The sequence below is a fragment of the Dama dama genome, chromosome 29 (assembly GCF_033118175.1).
Source record: "Dama dama isolate Ldn47 chromosome 29, ASM3311817v1, whole genome shotgun sequence".
NCBI classification, from domain to species: Eukaryota; Metazoa; Chordata; class Mammalia; order Artiodactyla; family Cervidae; genus Dama; species Dama dama.
This window is the reverse complement of record NC_083709.1, coordinates 49,478,565-49,501,358: the sequence shown is the minus strand read 5'-3', so window position 1 is coordinate 49,501,358 and position 22,794 is coordinate 49,478,565. Positions and strand designations below refer to the sequence as shown.

At 46.4% G+C, this 22,794-nt stretch overlaps 1 protein-coding gene across 1 annotated transcript; it reads left to right on the top strand.

Moving 5' to 3' along the window:
• The first annotated feature begins 387 nt into the window (after positions 1 to 387).
• KCNV2 (potassium voltage-gated channel modifier subfamily V member 2) lies at positions 388 to 17,530 on the top strand. Its single transcript, XM_061132460.1, has 2 exons — positions 388 to 1,800; positions 17,249 to 17,530. The coding sequence occupies exons 1-2, from the start codon at positions 388 to 390 to the stop codon at positions 17,528 to 17,530; spliced, it is 1,695 nt and encodes a 564-aa protein (XP_060988443.1).
• Positions 17,531 to 22,794: the final 5,264 nt, after the last annotated feature.

The following is a 22,794-nucleotide window of genomic DNA, read 5'->3' as shown; positions in this document are numbered from 1 at the left end:
ACTTTTATTAGCAATCATCTCTGCCACCTTCTGATTATCTACAGATTTAAGGCCACATAATCATCCCCTGCGTCACAGAGAGGAGGGAGGGGGGGTGGAAACTAAGAGTCTTTAAATCCCTCCTAACACTTGCTTCTTCCCTACCAGCAAGATTAGAGCAGTCAACAGCTGTGGGCATATGTGCTCAGAACAGACAGGCTGGGCTGGGCTGTCCAGAGCCTGAGGAAGGCCAGTTCTCGGGGCCATGCTAGGGACCCCAGGTTTGCTGGTCCAGGCGTGTCTCTCTGAGACAGTACAGGGCACGTGGCCAACTCCTAGGGGCAGTGAGCAGGCTAGGGGCCCGACCACGGCCAGGAGGGCAAAGCCAGGGCTCCCATTCCTCCAGCTATGCTGAAACAGACAGAGAGGAGGCGGTCCTGGGGCTACAGGTCCTGGACTACGACAGAGGGTGAAGACGCGGCCCAGGAGGCAGGCGGTCAACACCACCGCAGGAGCATCTGCTCCGTGGGGGGCCGCTCGGGTTCCCAGGCCAGCATCCCACCGTGGACTGAGGGCAACTATAACTACTACATCGAGGAGGATGAGGATGGGGAAGAGGAGGAGCAGTGGAAGGATGAGCCGGCCGAGGAGGAGGACCGCCAGCCAGGGGAGGCCACCACCACTGAGCAAGCAGAAGGCGGCGGCGCCGACACTCCACTCGTGTCCACCACGCTGAACGTGAACGTGGGCGGCCACAGCTACCACCTGGACTACACGGAGCTGGCCTGCTACCCCAAGACGCGCCTGGGCCGCCTGGCCACGTCCACCAGCCGCAGCCGCCAGCTGGGCTTGTGCGACGATTACGAGGTGCAAACGGACGAATACTTCTTCGACCGCGACCCCGAGGTCTTCCAGCTCATCTACAACTTCTACGCATCCGGGGTTCTGCTGGTGCGCGACGAGGTGTGCCCGCGCAGCTTCCTGGAGGAGCTGGGTTACTGGGGCGTGCGTCTCAAGTACACGCCGCGCTGCTGCCGCATCTGCTTCGAGGAGCGGCGCGACGACCTGAGCGAGCAACTCAAGATCCAGCGCGAGCTGCGCGCCCAGGCGCAGGCCGAGGAGGCGGAGGAGCTCTTCGAGGACATGCGCTTCTACGGGGCGCAGCGGCGCCGCCTCTGGAACCTCATGGAGAAGCCCTTCTCATCGGTGGCCGCCAAGGCCATTGGGGTGGCCTCCAGCCTCTTCGTGCTCATCTCCGTCGTGGCGCTGGCACTGAACACAGTGGAAGAGATGCAGCAGCAGCCGGAGCGCGGCGAGGGGGGCGGCAACCCGCGGCCCTTTCTGGAGCACGTGGAGACGCTGTGCATGGCCTTCTTCACGCTCGAGTTCCTGCTGCGCCTGGCCTCCACGCCCGACCTGCGGCGCTTTGCTCGCAGCGCCCTCAACCTGGTGGATCTGGTGGCCATCCTGCCGCTCTACCTGCAGCTGCTGCTCGAGTGCTTCACCAGCGAGGACCAGCTGCACGGCAGGGGCTCGCCGCGGGAGCACGACCTGGAGACGATGGGCCGCGTGGGCAAGGTGGGCCAGGTACTGCGCGTCATGCGCCTCCTTCGCATCTTCCGCATCCTCAAGCTGGCGCGCCACTCCACAGGTCTCCGAGCCTTTGGCTTCACGCTGCGCCAGTGCTACCAGCAGGTGGGCTGCCTGATGCTCTTCATCACCATGGGCATCCTCACCTTCGCCGCCGCCGTCTACTCCGTGGAGCACGACGTGCAGGGCACTAACTTCACCAGCATCCCCCACGCCTGGTGGTGGGCCGCGGTGAGTACCACGGCCCGTGAGCTTTCCCTCCCGCTTCCCCAACTTGGCAGAAGCTGCTGCTCTCCTTCCTGGGGGATGCCGCCCTCCTTGCTTTGTTCCATCAAATTTCCCCTGACTTGTTTAATGGCCATTGCTTTCTCGTTCTCACTGTCCTCAACCAGAAAATACAAAGCAACAGCAGCAAAATAGGTTGGGTGTTAAAAGGTTCGAAAGACAGTCCAATAAGAAAGAGGAAGTCCAAGAAGCTTGACGTGGTCCTCACGTGGTCCTAGGAATCGCCAAAGCTAGATTTAGTTTTAATACCCCTGACAGGCTGATTTTAAGGAACAGTGATTGTTCACTGATGAAGCCTGAGGAACTTCATCATCATCACTGGTGTTATCTGTCACTTATTGAATACCTGTTGTCCTGAGTGGTATATAATGCTTATTTCAGCATCACAACCATATGAAGTGGCTAGGATCACTATTTTTTAAAAGGAAAAATTTCCTTCAAGTGTTGAAGGAAACTGTTGATGTCTTCAGAGGAGGCAACAAGACTTGGCTGAAAAGTGTCAACCCTCCCTGAAATTTCACTGGTTCTAGCTAGATCTGAGCATCTAACACTGAAACTTGCTCTGGTATCACAAAATTTATTTCTGGACGTGGCATTATTGCCCCATTTTATAGCTAGAGGAATTGAGGTGCAGAGAAATTGAGTGTAGACACACAGATAAATGTAGCAAAGTAAGGATTGAAACGCAAGCCTGCCCAATTGCAAAACCCATGCCCTTTCCACTCCCCAGCACTGCCCTTTTCAAGCTTGAGTTTTTCAGCATTCTTTGCTTAATTTGAAGTTAGTGCATGAGTTATTTTTGTCATTTTCTTTGGTGATTGCCTTTTGTTGATTGCCTTTTATAATAATTTATGCCATTTACTCAAACATCTGTTTCTCATGTGCTAGACTAAATCCTTGGGAAAATCCCTGAATTCCTGGAAATGTTGATTGGGTCTTAAGTCAATGAATAAATTGACATATGTGCATAGGAAGGGACTTTCTTGGTGGCTCAGCGGTAAATAATCCACCTATAATGTAGGGATCGTAGGAGATGCAGGTTCCATTCCTGGGTCAGGAAGATCTCCTAGAGAAGGACATGGCAACACACTCCAGTATTCTTGCCTGGAGGATTCAATGGACAGAGGAACCTGGTGGGCTATAGTCCACAGGGTCGCAGAGAGTGGGACACGACTAAAGCGATTTAGCACACAAACACATGCCACATGCACACATAGGAAGGAACTAGGCATATGCTTTCCTTATTTTTTAATTAGCTTGTTTGTAATGCCTTTAAAGACATTAAGCAAATATAACCAGTTTTTGCTGTGTTAGAAAATAGATACTTTTGACATTAATACTGGATATGTTATAACCCACAGTCTGGTGTAAAGTTCTGATGTGAACCTACTCAGGGCTCCTACTAATAGTATAGCATAGTAGGATGGAAAATTTAGGTTTAGGTTCCAGTCACAGATCTTCTAATAATTAACTGTGACCCTACCTAATGTGTGACCCTTTCATTAACTGTGAAACCTCGTCCCCTTTCTCCCTGGCCTCAGTTTTCTCATCTCCAAGAGGAAGGGGTGTAGAGCTCTACAATTCAATGAGTCTCACTTCCCTGGAAAGCAGTGTACTCACGTGTACAACAGGATTTGTGAGCTTTCCTTGGTGACAGAATGATGTTTGGCTCTTCCAAATAAGCATTTGAGCCAAATGCTGCTCCTCTGATCATATTCCAAATGATGAAAGGTCATCCCCATAGTAGATAACCATGTGTACTGATGAAATGAATGGAGCATGATTTATCCAATTTATTGGATTAAAAAATTTATTTTTTTATTTATAAAAAATCGTTTATAAATTTTGGCCAATGCATTGGCCAAACACATGCATTGGCAAACAACATTGATGTTAGAGATGAGTGAAGCAAGGAGGAAAAAGAGAAAATCCACAGGCTGATGGCATAAAGCCAAGTTGTAGAAAGTCAAGTTTTCATTCAGCCAAATATCTTAGAAGGCTAGCATATGTAAACTGGACCTAGTGGACTCTTTGATATTGTATTTTTAATGCATAATTTTTAATCTTTTGTATATTAATATAAAATTTATGATGAGAAGTCTGTTGCTAATGAGTTTTTCTCTTTAAAAAATTTCCTGAAGTGAATGCCTAATAATCTCCTTTAATGTCTTGATTTGTTTGATGTCTAATACTTAAAATTTTTCAACTTATCCCCCTTTTTATATTAACTAAAATCATTTCAAAGTTGGCATTTTCTATAGATTTGACAGTAAAAATTGAATTATCACTCAGTTTCTATCTATAACAAAGTTGACCAATTATTACTTTTACCAGTGTGATTTTTCTTTTGATATCTCTATAAGGCATGGTTTTCATAGGCCAGAATTTGCTCATGTCAACCTACCATTAACCAACCTTAACCTTTACCAATGGCATTCATCCATTTTGTTCTCTAAGAATTAGTTATACTAGTAAAAATCATTATGAATTAGAGAAAAGACTGATTGCCTGTATTTGTTTCTGAACTAACCTATGAAAACAATGGGAGCAACTCTCCTTGAAGATTTGAGGACTGCTCTATTCCTCAGGACCAACATATTATTAACCCATTTCATCTATATATTTCTGATGACACTGTATATTGTATACTAAGGGCCCGTATTTGCAATAAAGCAAAAAGAAAAGAAGATGCAAAGTAAAAAGATGCATAAGATTAGGATCTTCATGTAACCCCCAAAAACCCATTTTCATTCACTGAGCAAGATTTTTTTCTGAGCACCGCCAAGGAGTATTCTAAACTCTAGGGATACTGAGTGATTGGCAGTGGAGGGCGGAGGTGGGGGGGGGGAGTGAAATTCTTTCCCTCATGGAGTTTGCATCCTAATGGCGAGAGATAATAAATCATTTCAGATGTTAGTGTGTTTTTATAGGATAGAGAGTGATCTGGGTGGCAGAATCTACCTTTGATATAATAGTGGAATAGTCAGAGAAGCCTTCCTGGAAAAGACGACATTTATTAAAGCTTGAGTGGTGGTCAAGCTGTGACTACTGAGCCCACAAGCCCTAGAATCAGCAAGGTGCAGCTACCGAGCCTGAGTGCCACAACTACTGAAGCCCATGAGCCTAGAGCCTGTGCTGTCCCACAAAAGAAGTCACCGCAGTGAGAAGCCCATGCACTGCAGCTAGAGAGTAGGCCCCCCGCTCTCTGCACCTAGAGAAAGCCCTTGCACAGCAGCAAAGATCCAGCACAGCCAAAAATAAATAAATACATAAATATAGCAGTGTGTACATATATTTAAAAAAAAAAAAAGCTTGAATGGTGAGGAGAAGCTCATCTAAATAGGCATGACTGAGCAGCCATAAGAATCTGAGAAGTAGAATCCTAATGTATGATTATGAGATCATACATCTCATAATTTAAAAAATTTTGAGCACACACCCATGATAAATGTGTAGTTATTCATAAGTTATAAGCTACTTATTGCTATAATAATGATTCATTACAAACCACCCCAAAATTCTGTGGCTTAAAATGTCAAGCATCTTTTTGGCTCATGAGTTTGCAAGTCAGCAACTCGGGCTGGTTTCAACCACAAGGTTCTTGTCATTTGGACTGGTGTCAGCCACTCATGTCCCAGTCTGATGGTCAGCTGGCTGATATCTGGGATGAAGAGGCCGACTAGATCTTTCCTCATCTAGGTGGCATGTATCCATGGCTGTGGCAAAGGGCAAGAGAGAGAGTGTGCAAGCCCAGTCATGCAAACTCTCATAAGCTTTTGTCCTTGTCACATGCTCAACACATTGGCCAAAGTAAGTCACGAGACCAAACTCAGGGTCAAAGGGCAGAGCAAATTAGCCCACTCACTATAGGAAAACACCACAAAGTTGTATGGCAAAGAACCTGGACACGGAAGACATAAAGAATAGAGTCTTGTAATATAATCAACCTACTGCATTAAGATATTACTTCTCAAATATATAGTTCAGAAAACATATACTCACACATTGAAAATGTAAAGATGAGGTAAAGAAAAATAGTATTGATATTTCCTTGCCCCACTGCAGTGCTATAATCTTCGTGGTATATTCACCCATATTAGGAACGGGTTCTCTAATCCCTCCTTCCATGTGTTTTTAGAGCTCTCAGACAACCCAGCATCTGACTTGTTTTTAATAATCTCCTCTGTCTCTACGCCAAGGATCCTGCAACCTTCCTCAGTAATTCAACCCAGGGTTTTTAAGAGAAGCAGGGCAATTTTCATTATTGTGAATTCTCCTACAGCTGGAGAACAAATCCCTCATGGACACTCATGTCTGGAGATGCTCATGCATTAGAAGAGAGACGCTGCTCATCTGTCAAATGTAGGTTATTTGTAAGCATAATGTAATAGGAAACATATGTAGAGTACTAGCCCGTACGCTATCCACAGTAAATAGAAGCTACCATATCTGACTAGTTGATAGTCTTTATCACATGGAAACAATAATCTCTGCTTCCAGATTCATTCAGGGGAAAATAAAACAGAACTGATTCCTTCTCTCCTGGGGAAAAGAGAGAGCCTATAGGATGCACAAGAGGGTCAGTTGTTCGATCTTGGGAGAGCTTCTGAGCATGCAGATAAACAGGCCCAGGCCCAGAGGAGCTCCAGCCATGTTGAGGCTCCCTGGGTTGCCTGGGTGTGGGAAATGCATGGCGCAGCTTAACAAGCACAGTTAGCTCTATGATCAAGCTGTAAGCATCGGCCTTCGTTGTGGCTGTGTTTTTGAGGAGAAAAGGAACAACAGGACGGTTGAACAGACCGTTTCCTTTTGAGCTTGTCAGAGCAAGTTAAAGCTGTAGAAACCAGATAGGAAATTATATCATGAACTCATGTCTTTAAAAACTAACAAAAACTCTTAAAAAAGAAAATTTATCTCTGACTGAGGCGTCACATAATTGTGGCCCACAGACTTTGTTCTTGTTTCTGTTTTCCTCAAGTCTGTTATCATTTCCTTGCAAATAGGTGGCTCTTACAGGATCACCGAGATTCATTTTATTTTTATCACTGGCTTGTTTGGAGAAGGCCCATTTGAAAGGTGAATCAGGAAAACAGAAAACAAAACCAGGGTATTTTAAACAGAGGGCATTTGATGCAGGGAGATTGAGACATAGGCTGGAAAAGCAAAAAGGGGAAAGTGAGATAACCTAAAGATTGGCAAGTATAGGAAACAGTGTTGGCCCCAGCATTAGGGGAGCAAGCAGGAGAAGGTAGAGTTACTGGAACCTGGGAGTACAGAGAAGGAGCTGCTATGGCTGTGGCTGATGACAGGACACCCAAGACGGCACCACGAGGCTGGTGTTGGGTGTGCTGAAAGATGCCTGAGCTGTGGCTCTCTGTCACTGGTGAAGGATGATGACAGAAACCGGATGCAGCAAGAGAGACCCTCACTTCCTCACTCCATCTTCTAGCCTCCCAGCAGTGTCTCTCACTGGCAGAACCTCACCACAAGACAGCAGGCAAGGGAACCTGGAAAATGTGGTTTGCATCCTTCCAGTTGCTGAATTACAGAAAAGTGCACAGAAAGGGAAGGGGGCTTGGGGCCCAGAAATAAGGAGTAAAGATTTGGCACAGAAGACATTAAAGTTCTCCTGGCTCGTTCAGAAACAGCACAGGAGCCATCAACTGGGCAAAGGCTCTTAGGCACTTCTGTGATTTTTGGTCTGGTGGACTCCTGATTTTGAGGTGGTCCCCTTTTAGCTCTGTAAGCTCTCCCTGTTGGCCAGTATAACTTGAGCAGTACATGATAGAATTGTAGAGGACAGGGAGAAGAGTGCCAAGCAAGCTGAGAATGTGAAGGTATCATCATTCTTGTGTGCCTTTCTAGGGACAGAGTCCAAACTGGCCTTAACTTCTGGACAGCCTCCCCCTCATGGTACAATTCATGTGCATCTCAGAACTTTCATACACACAGGAGACTGGCTGTGCTTCTCAAGGAGATTACCCATGACCTCATTCTAACAGGGCATCCACTGGTCAAAAAATTTTTTGAATTCCATTGAGGAATTGTTCCACTGAGCACGTGTCACATCTGCAACATGTCCACTTACTTCTTCAGGGGTCCACTACTTCAAAGGGGTTAAATCTTTCCCTTAATGAGGCTGGATTTAATGTTTTTAAATAGTCAAGACCCTTGAGTTTAAGACCAGCCCTAAGGTTAATCCTCAAGGTGGATAAGAACACCTGTTTCAAGGTCATACCACTGAATTCTCTGTATAGATTATAATCCCAAGAAGGAATTCCTAAAATATTTGTAGTAGCCACAGCCACATGGGTAGGCTAAGTATAGTCTTTGAAGCTAAATTCATTAAAGGACAACATGAAGTATGCAATAATCTGAGCCGGAAGATGTTAGTCTTTAGTACCTCAAATTCTTTGGGAATTAAGAAGAATTAATTCTTTGGGAAATCAGTTTTATTCCTCGAAACCATTATTCCTGGCTGTAGGGATCACTAGGTGCCAAGACATAATCTTGGAGTAGGAAACAGCAATCCACTCCAGTAATCTTGCCTGGAAAATTCCATAGACAGAGGAGCCTGGTGGGCTATAGTCCATGGGGTCACAAAGAGTCAGCCATGACTGAGCGACTGAGTACAAGATGTAATTTATGACGAGGTCACTATGAAGGAACTAACCATTCCTTGCTGAAGGAGAAAGTCAAGTATAGTTATTCTAAAGTTTCAGAGACAAATCAGATGCTTGTCCTATGGGTCAGGATTTGCTGACCAGTGGGTGAGCTGCTAGGGAAAGGCTACATTCTGGCTTTGGGAACCCAAGAGCTAGGAAAAATATGTAAGTTTTCAAAAAATGGTAGAGTGGCTGAGCCAGCCAGTTTTTTCAGGATATTAAGATGGATGGTGGAAATTTCGATCACATGTCCAAACCCAAGTCCTGCTAACGTAAGAACTTGCTCTGTGAGGTCACTGGAGTCATTCTGGGACCTTCCATTTTTAATGCTCTCTCAGGGAGAAATGGTTTGGCCTGTGGAACGTAGAGAAGAAGTTTCCATAAGCCAAGGAATCCTGGGTTCCTCTGGAGCCAAGAAGCAAGAACCAGATCACCAGTTAAGTCAGATTATCCCCCAAACAGGCAGTGCATAAATTAGCTCTGCATTTTGAACGAACTCTTCAGAATCAGTCATACAGTCTCCTAGCAGAAGAGATCTCTTGTCTAAAAATAGAGATCCAAGATATACAAAAATATTTAGACCATATTATGCACATCAAATATTGAATCTTTCTTCAGCCAATTCTCTTTGCTTCTGACTTTTCACTCAAAGTTCAGCCAAGAAAATTTAAAAAGAAAGAAGTTGGAGTTGGGAGAGAATCAAAGCCAATGTGGGGACTGAGCAAAGGTTTAAATTAGGCACTTTGTCTCTGTTATTTTCCTTCCTGTGTGTCCTCATGTTTCCAACCCATTCCCTCCCAGTCCTGGATCCTTGAGGGGCTGGTTTGGACCAAAGCCTCTGCTTTGGCCTTTCATGGGTGCTTTCTGATCTGAACTACCCCTTCCTACACTCACCCTTTTATCCAGACTCTAGCTAAGTGGACTGACTAAACACTCACAAAGAGGTGTGAGCAATGGGGTTAGTGACATATGGAAGCTGTTCACACACTGGGATAGAGAGCTGATGCAGTTTCTTTTTTTTTTTTAACTTTTTATTTTATATTGGCTTGTAGCTGATTAACAATGTTGTGATAGTTTCAGGTGGACAGCAGAAGGACTCTGCCACAGGTATACATGTATCCATTCTCCCGGCCCCTCCAGGCCGCCACATATACATGTATCCATTCTCCCTTGCCCTCCAGGCCGCCACATATACATGTATCCATTCTTCCTTGCCCTCCAGGCCGCCACATATACATGTATCCATTCTCCCCGCCCCTCCAGGCCGCCACATATATATGTATCCATTCTCCCGGCCCCTCCAGGCCGCCACATATGCATGTATCCATTCTCCCTTGCCCTCCAGGCCACCACATATACATGTATCCATTCTCCTGGCCCCTCCAGGCCGCCACATATACATGTATCCATTCTCCCTTGCCCTCCAGGCCACCACATATACATGTATCCATTCTCCCTTGCCCCTCCAGGCCGCCACATATACATGTATCCATTCTCCCTTGCCCTCCAGGCCGCCACATATACATGTATCCATTCTCCCTTGCCCTCCAGGCCACCACATATACATGTATCCATTCTCCCGGCCCCTCCAGGCCGCCACATATACATGTATCCATTCTCCCTTGCCCTCCAGGCCGCCACATATACATGTATCCATTCTCCCTTGCCCTCCAGGCCGCCACATATACATGTATCCATTCTCCCTTGCCCTCCAGGCCACCACATATACATGTATCCATTCTCCCTTGCCCTCCAGGCCACCACATATACATGTATCCATTCTCCCTTGCCCTCCAGGCCACCACATATACATGTATCCATTCTCTCCGCCCCTCCAGGCCGCCACATACACATGTATCCATTCTCCCTTGCCCTCCAGGCCGCCACATATACATGTATCCATTCTCCCGGCCCCTCCAGGCCGCCACATATACATGTATCCATTCTCCCTTGCCCTCCAGGCCACCACATATACATGTATCCATTCTCCCGGCCCCTCCAGGCCACCACATATACATGTATCCATTCTCCCTTGCCCTCCAGGCCGCCATATATACATGTATCCATTCTCCCTTGCCCTCCAGGCCGCCACATATACATGTATCCATTCTTCCTTGCCCTCCAGGCCGCCACATATACATGTATCCATTCTCCCGGCCCCTCCAGGCCGCCACATATACATGTATCCATTCTCCCTTGCCCTCCAGGCCGCCACATATACATGTATCCATTCTCCCTTGCCCCTCCAGGCCGCCACATATACATGTATCCATTCTCCCGGCCCCTCCAGGTCGCCACATATACATGTATCCATTCTCCCTTGCCCTCCAGGCCGCCACATATACATGTATCCATTCTCCCTTGCCCCTCCAGGCCGCCACATATACATGTATCCATTCTCCCTTGCCCTCCAGGCCGCCACATATACATGTATCCATTCTCCCTTGCCCTCCAGGCCACCACATATACATGTATCCATTCTCCCGGCCCCTCCAGGCCGCCACATATACATGTATCCATTCTCCCTTGCCCTCCAGGCCGCCACATATACATGTATCCATTCTCCCTTGCCCTCCAGGCCGCCACATATACATGTATCCATTCTCCCTTGCCCTTCAGGCCGCCACATATACATGTATCCATTCTCCCGGCCCCTCCAGGCCGCCACATATACATGTATCCATTCTCCCTTGCCCTCCAGGCCACCACATATACATGTATCCATTCTCCCGGCCCCTCCAGGCCACCACATATACATGTATCCATTCTCCCTTGCCCTCCAGGCCGCCATATATACATGTATCCATTCTCCCTTGCCCTCCAGGCCGCCACATATACATGTATCCATTCTTCCTTGCCCTCCAGGCCGCCACATATACATGTATCCATTCTCCCGGCCCCTCCAGGCCGCCACATATACATGTATCCATTCTCCCTTGCCCTCCAGGCCGCCACATATACATGTATCCATTCTCCCTTGCCCCTCCAGGCCGCCACATATACATGTATCCATTCTCCCGGCCCCTCCAGGTCGCCACATATACATGTATCCATTCTCCCTTGCCCTCCAGGCCGCCACATATACATGTATCCATTCTCCCTTGCCCCTCCAGGCCGCCACATATACATGTATCCATTCTCCCTTGCCCTCCAGGCCGCCACATATACATGTATCCATTCTCCCTTGCCCTCCAGGCCACCACATATACATGTATCCATTCTCCCGGCCCCTCCAGGCCACCACATATACATGTATCCATTCTCCCTTGCCCTCCAGGCCGCCATATATACATGTATCCATTCTCCCTTGCCCTCCAGGCCGCCACATATACATGTATCCATTCTTCCTTGCCCTCCAGGCCGCCACATATACATGTATCCATTCTCCCGGCCCCTCCAGGCCGCCACATATACATGTATCCATTCTCCCTTGCCCTCCAGGCCGCCACATATACATGTATCCATTCTCCCTTGCCCCTCCAGGCCGCCACATATACATGTATCCATTCTCCCGGCCCCTCCAGGTCGCCACATATACATGTATCCATTCTCCCTTGCCCTCCAGGCCGCCACATATACATGTATCCATTCTCCCTTGCCCCTCCAGGCCGCCACATATACATGTATCCATTCTCCCTTGCCCTCCAGGCCGCCACATATACATGTATCCATTCTCCCTTGCCCTCCAGGCCACCACATATACATGTATCCATTCTCCCGGCCCCTCCAGGCCGCCACATATACATGTATCCATTCTCCCTTGCCCTCCAGGCCGCCACATATACATGTATCCATTCTCCCTTGCCCTCCAGGCCACCACATATACATGTATCCATTCTCCCGGCCCCTCCAGGCCGCCACATATACATGTATCCATTCTCCCTTGCCCTCCAGGCCGCCACATATACATGTATCCATTCTCCCTTGCCCTCCAGGCCGCCACATATACATGTATCCATTCTCCCTTGCCCTCCAGGCCGCCACATATACATGTATCCATTCTCCCGGCCCCTCCAGGCCGCCACATATACATGTATCCATTCTCCCTTGCCCTCCAGGCCACCACATATACATGTATCCATTCTCCCTTGCCCTCCAGGCCACCACATATACATGTATCCATTCTCCCTTGCCCTCCAGGCCACCACATATACATGTATCCATTCTCTCCGCCCCTCCAGGCCGCCACATACACATGTATCCATTCTCCCTTGCCCTCCAGGCCGCCACATATACATGTATCCATTCTCCCGGCCCCTCCAGGCCGCCACATATACATGTATCCATTCTCCCTTGCCCTCCAGGCCACCACATATACATGTATCCATTCTCCCGGCCCCTCCAGGCCACCACATATACATGTATCCATTCTCCCTTGCCCTCCAGGCCGCCATATATACATGTATCCATTCTCCCTTGCCCTCCAGGCCGCCACATATACATGTATCCATTCTTCCTTGCCCTCCAGGCCGCCACATATACATGTATCCATTCTCCCGGCCCCTCCAGGCCGCCACATATACATGTATCCATTCTCCCTTGCCCTCCAGGCCGCCACATATACATGTATCCATTCTCCCTTGCCCTCCAGGCCGCCACATATACATGTATCCATTCTCCCGGCCCCTCCAGGTCGCCACATATACATGTATCCATTCTCCCTTGCCCTCCAGGCCGCCACATATACATGTATCCATTCTCCCTTGCCCCTCCAGGCCGCCACATATACATGTATCCATTCTCCCTTGCCCTCCAGGCCGCCACATATACATGTATCCATTCTCCCTTGCCCTCCAGGCCACCACATATACATGTATCCATTCTCCCGGCCCCTCCAGGCCGCCACATATACATGTATCCATTCTCCCTTGCCCTCCAGGCCGCCACATATACATGTATCCATTCTCCCTTGCCCTCCAGGCCGCCACATATACATGTATCCATTCTCCCTTGCCCTCCAGGCCGCCACATATACATGTATCCATTCTCCCTTGCCCTCCAGGCCACCACATACACATGTATCCATTCTCCCGGCCCCTCCAGGCCACCACATATACATGTATCCATTCTCCGGCCCCTCCAGGCCGCCACATAACATGGAGCAGAGTGCCATATGCTGTACTATAGGTCCTTGCTGGTTGTCCACTTTAAGTATAGCAGTGTGTACATATCCATCCCAAACTCCCTAACTATTCCGGTTCTTTTACTTTCTCCGTGGCCAATGACAAGAAATACACACACATACATACACAATGCAAACTGTTCTTTTCTTTTTTAAGATTAGCCCATGATCTTATGTTATCACTGTCTCTCATCACCCTTTAGTCCAGAAGGTAGGAAAGGGAGATTCTCCACCAGAGACATGGTGGCCCATCCAGTCTCCCCCAACAGCATTCATCATGAGTCTCTTCCCCAGTCTGTTGGACTAACGAACACAACTAACATTATCCCTTATACACCAGCGCCAGACACTCCTTCAGGTGGCGCTAGTGGTAAAGAACCTGTCTGCCAGTGCAGGAGATATAAGAGATGCGGGTTCAATCCCTGAGTGGGGAAGATCCCTTGGAGAAAGGAATGGCAACCCACTCCAGTATTCTTGTCTGGAAAATTCCATGGACAGAGGAGCGTGATGGGCTACAGTCCACAGGGTCACAAAGAGTCAGACACAACTGAAGAGATTTAGCAGCAGCAGCCACTCCTTTAATTCCCATAACAACCCTCAGAGGTACACACTGTGATTCTCTCTCCACATTTCAAAAGTAGAAACAGGTAGAGAGCATTCAGGCCACTTACCCCAATTACCCCAAGCCCTAGGCCACAGCTGCTTCCTAACCTAGTCTACACACTTCTGGCTCTCTCAGATGCAGGCTTGAATTTTTTCCACTGGGGGAGGAGCACCCTTCCCCCCAAGTACACTAAGCCTCCGCAGGTCTCTCTCTGGAGATGGAGTCGTGAGAGGTGGTGTGTCACCTGTCCCAAGAGGAGTTGCAACCTCCTGTTTTGATGGGCTGCATGAAGCTCTGGTTCTTATCAGGGACACCAGATTTGCCCAGCTGGCCCACTTGTCCATTTCATTCTAACTCATCAATCACACTTTAAGTTCAAACTGACCCTTACGTCATTAAAACAAAAATGTTTACATTTCTAAGCTAGAGGCTGTCTCTGTACGGACCCACAGGGTGATCAGATCTGTACATTTATAACCAACTGTACACTGGAAAATTGTGCAACAACACAAATCGATGAAGCTGACATTGCCCCCTGGAGTTGTGCAATGCACAGTCTCTTCAACTGTAATCAACAGCCCTGCCTAAAAGACGTCTAGTAATTCTGCCAAGAGTCTGGGGACTAACTGGAGTCTTAGTATATGAGGCATAAAAAACAGGCCCCAAGAGATTTTCCTGGGCTTTCTCTGGCTACATTGACTGATAACTAGTCCCGTGGGTATCTGCATTTTAAAACAGAAGCTTGTTAACCTAAATAAATCTCTAATTAGTGGAATTTAAAGCAGTGACAAGTGTGATGGGAAGGATTTCATGCAGGGTGAACATATTTGTGGTCGATGATGTCTTACAAAAGTCCCTTGGCAGAATAATGAGTGTGTTTCTCCAGACATTGGCAATTAAAGCACCTTAAAGATAAAATATCTCATTCAAACTACCTAACAGCTCTGAGAAGTATGAGTTCAATTCAGTCACTCAGTCAAGTCCAGCTCTTTGTGACCCCATGAACCGCAGCACTCCAGCCCTCCCTGTCCATCACCAACTCCCGGAGTTCACCCAAACCCATGTCCGTTGAGTTGATGATGCCATCCAACCATCTCATCCTCTGTCATCCCCCTTCTCCTCCTGCCCTCAATCTTTCCCAGCATCAGGGTCTTTTCAAATGAGTCAGTTCTTCACATCAGGTGGCCAAAGTATTGGAGTTTCAGCTTCAACATCAGTTCTTCCAATGAGTATTCAGGACTGATTTCCTATGGACTGGTTGGATCTCCTTGCAGTCCAAGGGACTCTCAAGAGTCTTCTCCAACACCACAATTCAAAAGCATCAATTCTTTGGCACTTAGCTTTCTTTATAGTCCAACTCTCACATCCATACATGACTACTGGAAAAACCATAGCCTTGACTAGACGGACCTTTGTTGATGAAATAATGTCTTTTCTTTTTAATATGCTGTATGAGAAGTATGAGAGTTGCCCCTCTTTTAAGGATGAGAGGGGGACAAAAGAGGAGGCTGATTTTTAATGTCTTTTGTGTGCCTGATAGTGTGAAGCACTTTATAATCTTTTTTTCCCTGAACTTTAAACTTTTTATTTTGTATTAGGGTATAAGTTAAAGTATTAGTCCCTCAGTCACGCCCAACTCTTTGCAACCCCATGGACTGCAGCCCACCAGGCTCCTCTGTCCATGGCATTCTCCAGGCAAGAAAACTGGAGTGGGTGCCATGCCCTTCTCCAGGGGATCTTCCTGACCCAAAGATGGAACCTGGGTCTCCCACACTGAAGGCCGATTCTTTACCATCTGAGCTACCAGGGAAGCCCCTGTTGGGGTGCAGTCAATTAGCAATGTTGTGGTAGTTTCAGGTGAACGGTGAAGGGACTCAGCCATACATATACATATAATCATTTTCTTATGTAGCCTTCCTGAGAACCCTGAGAGTTAGTTATGATCCTCCTGTTTAATTTTTTTAGTGTATTTAATTGGAGTATAATTGCTTTCTAATCATGTGTTGGTTTCTGTTGTACAACCACGTGAATCAGCCATAAGTTACATATATTCCCTCCCTCCTGAGTGTCCCTCACGCACCCCCCCATCCCACCCTTCTAGGTCACCACAGAGCGCTGAGGAGAGTTCCCTGTGCTGCATAGTAGGTTTTCGTTAGTTATCCATCTTATACATAGTCGTGTATATATGTCAATCCCAATTCCTCCCACCTCCTCCCTTCCCCCCTTGGTGTCCATACGTTTGTTCTCTATGTCTCTGTCTTTATTTCTGCTGTACCATTTTTCTAGATTCCACATATATGTGTTAATACATAATAGGATATTTGTTTTTCTTTCTGACTTACTTCAGTCTGTATAATAGGCTTTAGGTTCATCTACATCACTACAAATCACTCAATTTCACTCCTTTCTATGGTTGAGTACTATTCTGTTGCTTATCTGTACCATACCTTCTATCTTCCTGTTTTAGATGCAAGGACCAAGGCTTAGAAATTCTGAAAGTTTTGCCCAAGGTCACTCAGCTGGGAAGAGTCAGTGAGGACTTGAACCCAGGTCTGACTGGTTCTGAGCCCAAGCTCTTTCTAGTGCATGTATCATGTAGGCAAACCCAGGGACCCTGTTCTAAATTTGGCCCCAGATGAAGGGAGGCAGAGACCTACATTCATTGAGCCTATTCTACACCGGGAGCTTCATGCACATTCTCTTCTGTGCCAGTCACAACAACCCTTTAAAGTAGGCATTACCTCCTCTGTATGTAAGAAAGTTTTATAAGTGATGGTCAGGATTTAAACCCAAGCCTTTCAGCTCCAAAGCTTGTATTCTTTCCATGACTTAAGTCTTGCATGCAAAATTCCTGGTACCTTTGAAAACTGGCTCCACGGGGAGCTGTTACATGACCCACGTGCACCTTCAGGGAGATGGAAGGCACACTTCCTCATAGTTATCTCTTTCCCTACTTCTCCCTCTCGATGCTAACAATTCCATTCTACTTTCCTTCCCTCACAGGTGAGCATCTCCACTGTGGGCTATGGAGACATGTACCCAGAGACCCACCTGGGCAGGCTTTTTGCCTTCCTCTGCATTGCTTTTGGAATCATCCTCAATGGAATGCCCATATCCATCCTCTACAACAAATTCTCTGATTACTACAGCAAGCTCAAGGCTTACGAGTACACGGCCATACGGAGGGAGAGGGGGAATGTGGAGTTCTTGCAAAGAGCCAGAAAGAAGATAACAGAGTGCTTGGCTGGAAGCAACTCACAGGCCACCCCAAGGCTAGATAATTAATATTTCTTAGTACGTGTGGCTGGTTGAAGCCATGAACTTCAAGGCTTCATTCCACTTTGCTTTTGTTTGTTTGTTTGTTTGTTTGTTTTTATTATAGGATTGACAGTGAAAGGGCACGTGAAACAGACACACACAAAAGGCATTCAGTTCACAAAGTTCTACCTCTAGAAATGTTCATTTTGGCCCAAACTCAGATTGCCTCCTGCTATTCTTTAGTGATGCTATATAAAAGTCTGACCTGCTCAATGACACTGATATTGAAAACTCCTCGAGAGGAGCAGCAGTTCCTTGTATTTCTCTTGTAGCTTCTTGTGGCTTTTCAGTAAATACTTTTGGACTTGAGCTGACTTAAATTTCCTGATTGAAATAAAAAAACATTCCTAATTGTCTAGAGAGAAGGGAGTGTTGCAGCAGGAACTCTCTGAGTTTTGGTGTTAGACCAACCTCAGTCAGAAGTCCAGGTCTCCCAGCTGTTCGATTTGGGACAAGTTACTTTTAACTGTCTGAGCCTCAGTTTCAACTTTAAATTATGCTTTAAAAGGAAAACTTTCCTTACAGTATGAGCATGGGGATTGGAGATGATCCTTATAAATGCTCAATAAATGGTAGCTGTTAAAATTGTTAGAGCAGGTATTGTGTGGTCAGTTCTTGACTGGTGATTCTCTTTCAAGGGAGATTTTGACAACTCTTCCTCACCCCTTGCCCCAGTACATTTGGCAAAGTCAAGAGATGGTTTTGACTGTCAGCACTACGATAGAAGATTAGAGGGGCTACTGGCACTAGTAGGTAGAGACCTGAATTACTGCTCAACATGCTCCAGACAACCCTATCACAAAGAATTATCTGTCCCAAAACATCAGTAGTGCCAAAGTTGAGAACCCTGGGCTAGCTGTAATGTGGGCGCCCCAGACTTGACTTGTGAAACACGCCTAAGGGTGTTAACTCCCTCCCTTGACAGGAGTCCCCACGTGTCCTCACCTCTCAGAGCCTCCTTTCCTTCTCCTTTCCATGAACAGACAGAAGTAAACAGAAAAAAAACCTCTGCCTTTGGACAACTGTTCTGAGCTAAACACTGAACAAAGTGAATTAAGTGAGCATGGCCTTCTGTTCTGGGTATAATCTGTGGGTCAGAAAACCAATTCCTACAGGTTCTTTCTCTCCCTGTCCCCTTGTCCTCTTAATTCTTTCCTCCCCACAGAGGACTGTTGGCAAGTAAAGTCCTGGGCATTAGAGGCACTTTTTAATGGAACAAAAAGAAATTTCCTCTGTAACAAGGGGCTTGTCATGCTGACCATCAATTTTGTCTCAGGGCATGATCAGACCTCCACTTGTGTTATAAAAATAAGAGTGAAAGGGATTTCCCTGGTGGTACAGTGGTTAAGACTCCACACTTCAAATACAGGGGACATGGGTTCAATCCAGGTCAGGGAATTAAGATCCCACATACTACATGGTGTGACCAGAACATTAACAATATTTTTTAAAGTTTAAAAAAAATAAGAGAAGCATTTTGTGCATTCTTACACTTATAGGCACTATAGACTGCACTTTAGAATATATAACTCCATTTACCCCTTCATCCATCCCTAAATAAAGTGTTATATTCCTTTTTATACTCCGGAAGAAACAAGCTCAGAGAGGTTAAGTCATGGGGCCAAGTTCACACAAGCAGTAGATGGTGGGACTGAGCTTTGGCCCAGGTGTGTCTGATCCCTACAGCTCTTGCTGAGAGTCTAAACCGTTGGTTCTCAGACTGCATCAGCAGGAAGCGGAGGACCTGTTACACACAGGGTGCCAGGCACCCCCCAGACTGTCTGATTCAAGAGGTCCAAGTGGGGCCCAAGGATGTTCTTTTCTACCAAGTACCAGGTGATGCTGATTGCTGCCGGGCCACAGACCACATAGGAGAACTGTAGTCTAAGTCACTCCACTCTGCCCCTTCCATGAGGTACTCTCAATATAAAAAGTAGGGTGTATCTGGTGAAAACTAGATCTAGCTTTCTTCAGTCCTAAGCATCCTTAACGGGCTTCCCAGGTGACTCAGTGGTAAAGAATCAGCCTGCCAATGCAGGAGACGCAGGTTCAATCCTTGTCAGGAAGATCCCCTAGAGAAGAAAATGGCAACCCATTCTAGTATTCTTGCCTGGGAAATCCCATGGACAGACGAGCCTGGTGGGCTGTAGTCCATGCAGACGTGACTTAGCAACTAAAACAACAACAACACATCCTTAACATCATTATAAATGACCTGGTACCTAAAGGATGGACAGAAGTCCTGCTATCGGAAGGCAGCTAAATAAAACAGGATGTCCAGGTAAATCTGAATTTCAGATAAACCACAAATAATTTTAGTAGAAGTACATTCCAAATAGTGCATGGTTTATATGCTTACTAAAAAATTATCTGTTGTTTATCTGAAATTAAAATTTAACTGGGTATCCTGTAGCTTCATCTGCTAAATCCAGCAGCCCCATGCTATTGCTTTAGAGAGACAAAGGTTTCTCGTGTGGATGGAAATTACCCCTCAGGTCCTAAAACCCTACCCAAACATCAGGCCCCTCAGCCAAGGGGGACTTCTCGCCTCTCTAGCCAAATAAAAGGAGGAGGAATTTCAGATCGGGCTCCTCGCCAGAAACAATCATGAAAACAGGGTTACAGCGTGCAGGAGGTCTGGTGCACGGCTTACAGAAGCAGCTGACACGCTCAGTGCCGCGGCCAGCCCTTCCCTGGACGGGGTGTGCTGATGAAATGCATGTTCTGGGGCTGTTGAGGGCCTGAGGGCTAGGAAGGGCCAGTGTTCATCACCCCTCCCTCTGCTCAAAACCCAGAGGAAATGACCCTGACCCTTCGGAGCAGAACAGGCTCCATGAAAGATAGGGGTGGGAGTGGCGGAGGGAAGGGTGGGGAGGTCTTGGCGAGGAAGATGAACTTTTCCAGGTCCCTGGGAGGGAATCTGGTCAATGGCAGAGGCCCCCTCCTCCCAGTCTCATTGGCCCTATCTGCTTAGACAGCTGTGTTCTGCCTCCTGAGACAGCGGGACTGACCAAAGGGTGAAAAAACAAAAAGAAGTAGCATTTCATGAGCCCAACCATGCACCAGGAACAGAATCAGTGTTATTTCACTTAATACTTGAACAGTCCTAAGGAAGCAGTTTTCCAGGTGGTCCCTTAAAAAGGCTCAGCCACACTGACCTTGACAATGAAACTGGATTCAAAATCTGACTCTGCCAACCACTATGAAGTTTAACAATATAAAATTGCTATTTTCTTTAAAAAAAAAAAAAAAAAAAAAGATAAATATTGGCAGTTTCATGTGGTGTAACCGAATAATTGTGTGGTCACTTAATTTCTCTGAACCTCAGTTTTTGCAACGTTAAAATGGAGACAGTAGTAGTGTCTTCCTTAGGGTTGTGGGAGTGATGAAAGGACATAATGTCTTTAAAAACCTTAGCACCCTGTTTAGCACATATTAAGAATGAAATACATGTGGCTGCAATTATCATTATCGCTGCTATTTTGCTGGATATACAGAAAAATATGTAATAGAAAAATTGTACCAGTCCAAAGGTTGTTTATCATCAGGGAGAGAATTCTGTGGGTGAAGTCAGAATCCTGTTGCTAGCCATCTTGCCGTCCAGGGCCGTGCACAAGAATCCAGACCAGTCTGTCCAATAAAATCATCAATGATGATGGAGACGTTATACACTAATACTGCATAATGGCCACAAGCCATGTGTGGCTACTGAGCCCTTGAAACGTGGCTAGTGTGACCCAGGACCTAAATTTTTCATTTTATTTAGTTTAGTATAATTGATTAGTAAAATATTTGTTTCAGGTGTGCAACACAGTAGTTCAATATTTTCATAGATTCTACTTCATACAAAGTTACTATAAAATACTGATTATATTCCCTGTGCTATACATTACCACCCTGTAACTTATTTCTTTTATACCTAGTAGTTTGTACCTCTTAATCCCTTTCACTTATTTTGCCCTCCCCCTACCCCTGCCCCACTGGTAACACTAGCTTGTTCTCTGTATCTGAGTCTGCTTTTGTGTTTTATTTTTTAAATTCTACAAGTAAGTGAAAATATATAGTATTTTTCTTTCACTGACTTATTTCACTAAGCATAATACCTTCCAGTTCCATCCTTTGTCACAAATGACATTTCATTCTTTTTTATGGCTGAGTAATATCCCACTGTGTATATATCCCACAATGAGGTATCACCTCATACCTGTCAGCATGACTATTGTCAAAAAGACAAGAAACAACAAGTGCTGGCAAGAATTAGGAGAAAAGGGAACCCTCACACACTTGTATGGAGTTTCCTCAAAAAATTAAAAATAGAACTACCATACTATCCAGCAATTCCACACCGAGGTATTTAACCAAAGAAAACAAAAACACTAATTCAAAAAGATATAAATACCCCAGTGTTCATAGGATCATTATTTACAATAACCAAGATGTGAAAGCAACCTAAGTGTCCATCAGCAGATGAGTGGGTAATTAATTTCATAAATAGCCACATATGGCTACAGGCTGCCATAGCTGGCAATGCAGTTAAAAGCCTTTCCTTTTTCACCCTCATGGAGGCCTCTGCTCTGAGGTCAAGAGGACTGCTCAGCTTGTGGTGGGAGAGTGGTACTAAGAGAAGAAAATAGGACAACCCCCCTGTTCTGGCCCAGAAGCTTAGACAGGATTCCAGGACAACACAGACAGAACTGGAAGCAGAGGTTGTCAGTCCAGCTGGTGGGCTGGAATGGCCTCCTTTGTTAAAGAGAAAAGAAGATAGAATTCTCTAAAGCAGGCACAACAACAACAGAAGAGCTCTAGGGCTTCCCTACTGGCTCAGTGGTAAAGAATCCACCTGCCAATGCAGGAGACATGGGTTCCATCCCTGATCCAGGAAGATCCCACAAACAGCAGAGTAACTAAGCCCCCCGTGCCTCAGAGCACCTAAATCTGTGCCACAGCTCCTGAGCCTGTGCCCTAGAGCCCATGTGCCACCACGACTAGGGCCCGTGTACCCTAGAGCCGGTGCTCCACAACAAGAAAAGCCACCACAATGAGAATCCTGTGCGCTGCAACTAGAGAAAAGCCCTTGCAACAGCTAAGACTCAGCACAGCCAAAAATAAATATAAATACATTTTTAAGAGAGCTCTAAAAGGACCATCATCATCATTTAGTGACGCCCAACCTTCACCCTGAGGGCCTACAAGGTGATGGAGTTCTCCTGCTCTTGCTAATCCCCAAGCAT